The 4,187-nt window shown below is 33.7% G+C and overlaps 1 protein-coding gene across 1 annotated transcript; it reads left to right on the forward strand.

Moving 5' to 3' along the window:
- The first annotated feature begins 339 nt into the window (after window positions 1-339).
- Window positions 340-3,443, forward strand: LOC107916834 (4-coumarate--CoA ligase-like 5). The gene is made up of 5 exons (XM_041074164.1): window positions 340-1,567; window positions 2,469-2,614; window positions 2,708-2,775; window positions 2,856-2,958; window positions 3,062-3,443. The coding sequence occupies exons 1-5, from the start codon at window positions 340-342 to the stop codon at window positions 3,173-3,175; spliced, it is 1,659 nt and encodes a 552-aa protein (XP_040930098.1). The 3' UTR covers window positions 3,176-3,443.
- Window positions 3,444-4,187: the final 744 nt, after the last annotated feature.

The following is a 4,187-nucleotide window of genomic DNA, read 5'->3' on the forward strand; positions in this document are numbered from 1 at the left end:
TTAATATATTATATAAAATAAATAATGTCATAAATACATGTGAATTTTCATGTAAATTGTTACATAATATTATTAAAAAAATTAAATTTTCGTTAATATTATCATTAGAAAAAATAATTTAACTTATTTTTTAAAGATTGATGATAAAATTTAACTAGAATAATAACAAAATCATAATCAATGTTATTAATAGCGGAATTTGACATTATGCTAGGGATACCACAATAGGCAGCTTGCAAGTGATCACAGGGTACTGCTCTTAATCTACATAAAAATGCGACAAAAGAAGTAGCAGAGGAAGAAGGTTAGTGAGAGAGAATAAAACCCCAAACCATTATTATGGCTGAAATTAGCAGCTTAAGAATCGATCCCAAGAGTGGGTTTTGTTCTTCCAATTCTACTTTCTACAGCAAACGCGTTCCCTTTCCACTTCCATCCAACCATGCCCTTGACATCACCACTTTTATCTCCTCTTACCCTCACCATGGCAAAACCGCCTTCATCGACGCCACTACCGGTCGCCACCTCTCCTTTTCCCAACTTTGGCAATCAGTTGACTCCGTTTCCACATGTCTGTCCGAATTGGGTATTCGGAAAGGAAACATCATCATCATCATCGCACCAAACTCCATTTTCATACCCATTGTTTGCCTCTCTGTGATGTCTCTTGGAGCTATTATAACCACTAGCAACCCCCTCAACACGTCTCGTGAATTCGCGGTACAAATGGCTGATTCAAAGCCCGTCCTCGTCTTCACCACTTCTCAAGTCGTCCCAAAATTGGCTGGATCACCTCTCCCCATCGTACTTCTCGACGAGCAAGTGGCGACCGAAAAAACAGGCCAAGTCAAAATAGTTACTACTATTAGTGAAATGTTAAAGAAGGAAACAAAGGACAAGATCCGAGTGAGGGATCGAGTGTACCAAGATGACGCGGCAACTCTACTCTATTCCTCGGGCACGACGGGTGCCAGCAAGGGAGTAATATCATCTCACGGAAACCTCATGGCTCTAATGCAAAGTTTTTCACATTTGAGCAATCCAGACGAAGGGGAGCAAACCCATATCTGCGCCGTTCCCATGTTCCACATCTACGGCTTCGGAGCTTTTGCCATCGGGAAACTCACGCAAGGATCAAAAGTAGTTGTTTTATCAAAGTTCGACATGAAGGAAATGCTGTCGGCAATAGAGAAGTACCGTGTCACTTGCCTCCCCCTGGTGCCACCTATACTCTTGGTAATGGTGAAGGAAGCTGATGAGATACGAAAGAAGTACGATTTGAGTTCGTTGCAATCAATAGTGTGCGGTGGCGCTCCGTTGAGCAAGGATTTGATAAATAGGTTTATGGAAAAGTTTCCAAGCATTGATATTCGGCAAGGGTACGCGATGACAGAATCGACAGGATTTGGCGCATCAATGCAAACGCCGGAGGAGTGTCTCAAGTATGGCAGTGTAGGGTTGCTATCGCCGAACTTGGAAGCCAAAATTGTAGACCCTACAACTGGTACGGCCTTGAAGGTCAATCAGAAAGGGGAGCTTTGGCTAAGGGGTCCCTCCATTATGAAAGGTACGTAATTTATGATCAATCAATTTTAGGTGGAGACAGTGAGTGTGTCCCCATATTGCGTGTATTCAAGACAAGTCCAAATAATTTTATCAAATGCAAAGATCTTTGCTTTGATTTTGTTTTCGGCATGTTGTTAATTTTTAATCCCAGGAGAAAGATCTTTGCAATTAAGAAGAATAAACAAGATTTGCCTGGCGAGTCCCCGGGAAAGAATAACACGAAATCCACTTAAAAAATGCATTGCTGTTTCATCTAATTATGTATTTTTCTAATATTGATAATTATTTTATTGAATGTATATATTTTGCTGACTATTTAACCATTTCAATTTCAACTATGGGAGTAAATTATTAATATTAAAATTACAAAATAATTATTTAATTATTTTTAAAATGTTCATAACCCCCTTAAAATACCGTTTGAAACACATGTATAATATATTTAATATCCACGTAATTATCAAATGGAATTTTATAGATTTTTAAAATTTAATAATTAAAATGTGAATTTATTAATAATTTAGTCACCTAATTTGTATTACTTCACTTATATTTAATGAAATTGAATCCAAGTAGACTGAAATTTCAATTTATCAAGATAACATAAGAAAAATATGGGATTATCCAAAGTTTAAACATTATGAGCTCAAGGGAAAGTTGTTGAATCATATATTCTAATTTAGTAATGAAATCTTACATCCCTATCCAGAGCTTCCTAAATTTTATACTAACAAAAAAATCATAATTTTTCTTAATCTAAGCCCCCAATCAGTAATGAACTCTAAACTTATATAGTAGGATTGATATATGTAATATTTTAACACGAAATTTGGATATCCTGAAAAGTTAGAGATGTGTGTTGTTGATTGGTGGGCCTGCTGCTGCTGCTGCTGGTATTTTAGGTTATCTGAATAATGCAGAAGCCACAGCAGCTACTCTCGATTCACAAGGATGGTTAAAAACCGGTGATCTTTGCTACATCGATGATGATGGCTACGTCTATGTTGTTGATAGGTTGAAGGAGCTGATCAAATACAAGGGATATCAGGTCACCGCATAGTTCACAATTTGCTTCATATATTCTATACAAAATCACAGGTTAACCATTTACACTTACAGGCTTTATTTATATTTGTTTTAGGTTCCTCCTGCTGAATTGGAGGCATTGTTACTTTCTCACCCACAGATTTCTGATGCTGCTGTCATACCGTAAGTTTATATAGAGCTGCTTCCACTTGAAACACCCTTTGTTGCACAAGATTCAGAGATATTATTTGGTTTGCGATTAGGTTTCCGGATGAAGAGGTTGGGCAGTATCCCATGGCGTATGTGGTTAGAAAAAGTGGAAGCAATATATCAGACACTGCACTCATGGATTTTGTAGCAAAACAAGTAAGCAATTATATACATACATACATACATATAATAGTGTTTTAAACCCAAGATTGCGAATGGGTATGATGATTTAGCTTAAGCTATGAAATGAACAAAATAGGTTGCACCATACAAGAGAATTCGGAAAGTGGCATTTGTAACTTCAATACCCAAGAATCCATCTGGGAAGATTCTAAGAAGGGATATCATCAAGCTTGCAATTTCCAAAATTTGAGGGCATCTCGTTTGCAGCTCTATAATAATAATAATAATAATAAGATGATGAATGCATTTCCAAAGTAAAGTTTCACTTCTTTGCTTGTTTCGGAGATGGGAGTTTTTCATTTCTCATGTCTGGTTCATCAATGTGGTTCTCAATAATTTCATTTTTAAAATTTAAATTTGTGTTGTCCTAATAAAAGTTACAATATACTGTATAATGCACTTAATATTTGTTGTTGTCTGGAATAAATTTTAAGTGGGACAATGATTGATCTGATAAATTTGTTTAGCGTTATCATTGCTATTCCCGTCTGTCCATGGCATTCATTCGGCTTTATGCTTTTTGTTTGATCTGATAAATTACATTAAAAATATTTTTGATTGATATAATAATGTTTAGCTCCTAAAATTAAGATATTCTATCAATATAGTTTCAATTTAATAGATTTAATTTCGAAATTTAATAATATATATTAAGGTTAAATTTGTTAAATTTCTTAGAATCAAGATCAAATTGACAAAATATGTAAATATTAAGGGTTAAATATGTTTATATACCAATCAAATTTGTGTACAATTAACGAAATATATTTACAATATAGTTGATTACCTTTAATTGCTCACTTTCAAAATTGATAAAGATTAAAATACTCCAATCTTTTTAAAAAGAACTAATTTACTTAATTTTAAAAATAAGAGGTATTGGAAAGGTATTTTTACCAAGAAATTATAGAGATGTTGTTTAAAATTTTTTATGTTATAGTTATTCAAAATTGCATTCAATTTCTAAGCCTCTTCTATTTGTATCCCTTATTATCAGAAAACAAAATCCTTGCATTATGATAATGGCATGATTGGTACTCGGCCATTTCGAATTATTTAGTTTCTCTATCACAACACTGTGCTTCTTTTTAATAATATATTTTTATAATTTCAAAATATATATTTATTAGTTAATGAAAATTGGTGTAATTTATAATAAAAAATTCATTAATTTTAAAAAATAATGGAAAGAATAAAATAAT

The sequence above is a fragment of the Gossypium hirsutum genome, chromosome A01 (assembly GCF_007990345.1).
Source record: "Gossypium hirsutum isolate 1008001.06 chromosome A01, Gossypium_hirsutum_v2.1, whole genome shotgun sequence".
NCBI classification, from domain to species: Eukaryota; Viridiplantae; Streptophyta; class Magnoliopsida; order Malvales; family Malvaceae; genus Gossypium; species Gossypium hirsutum.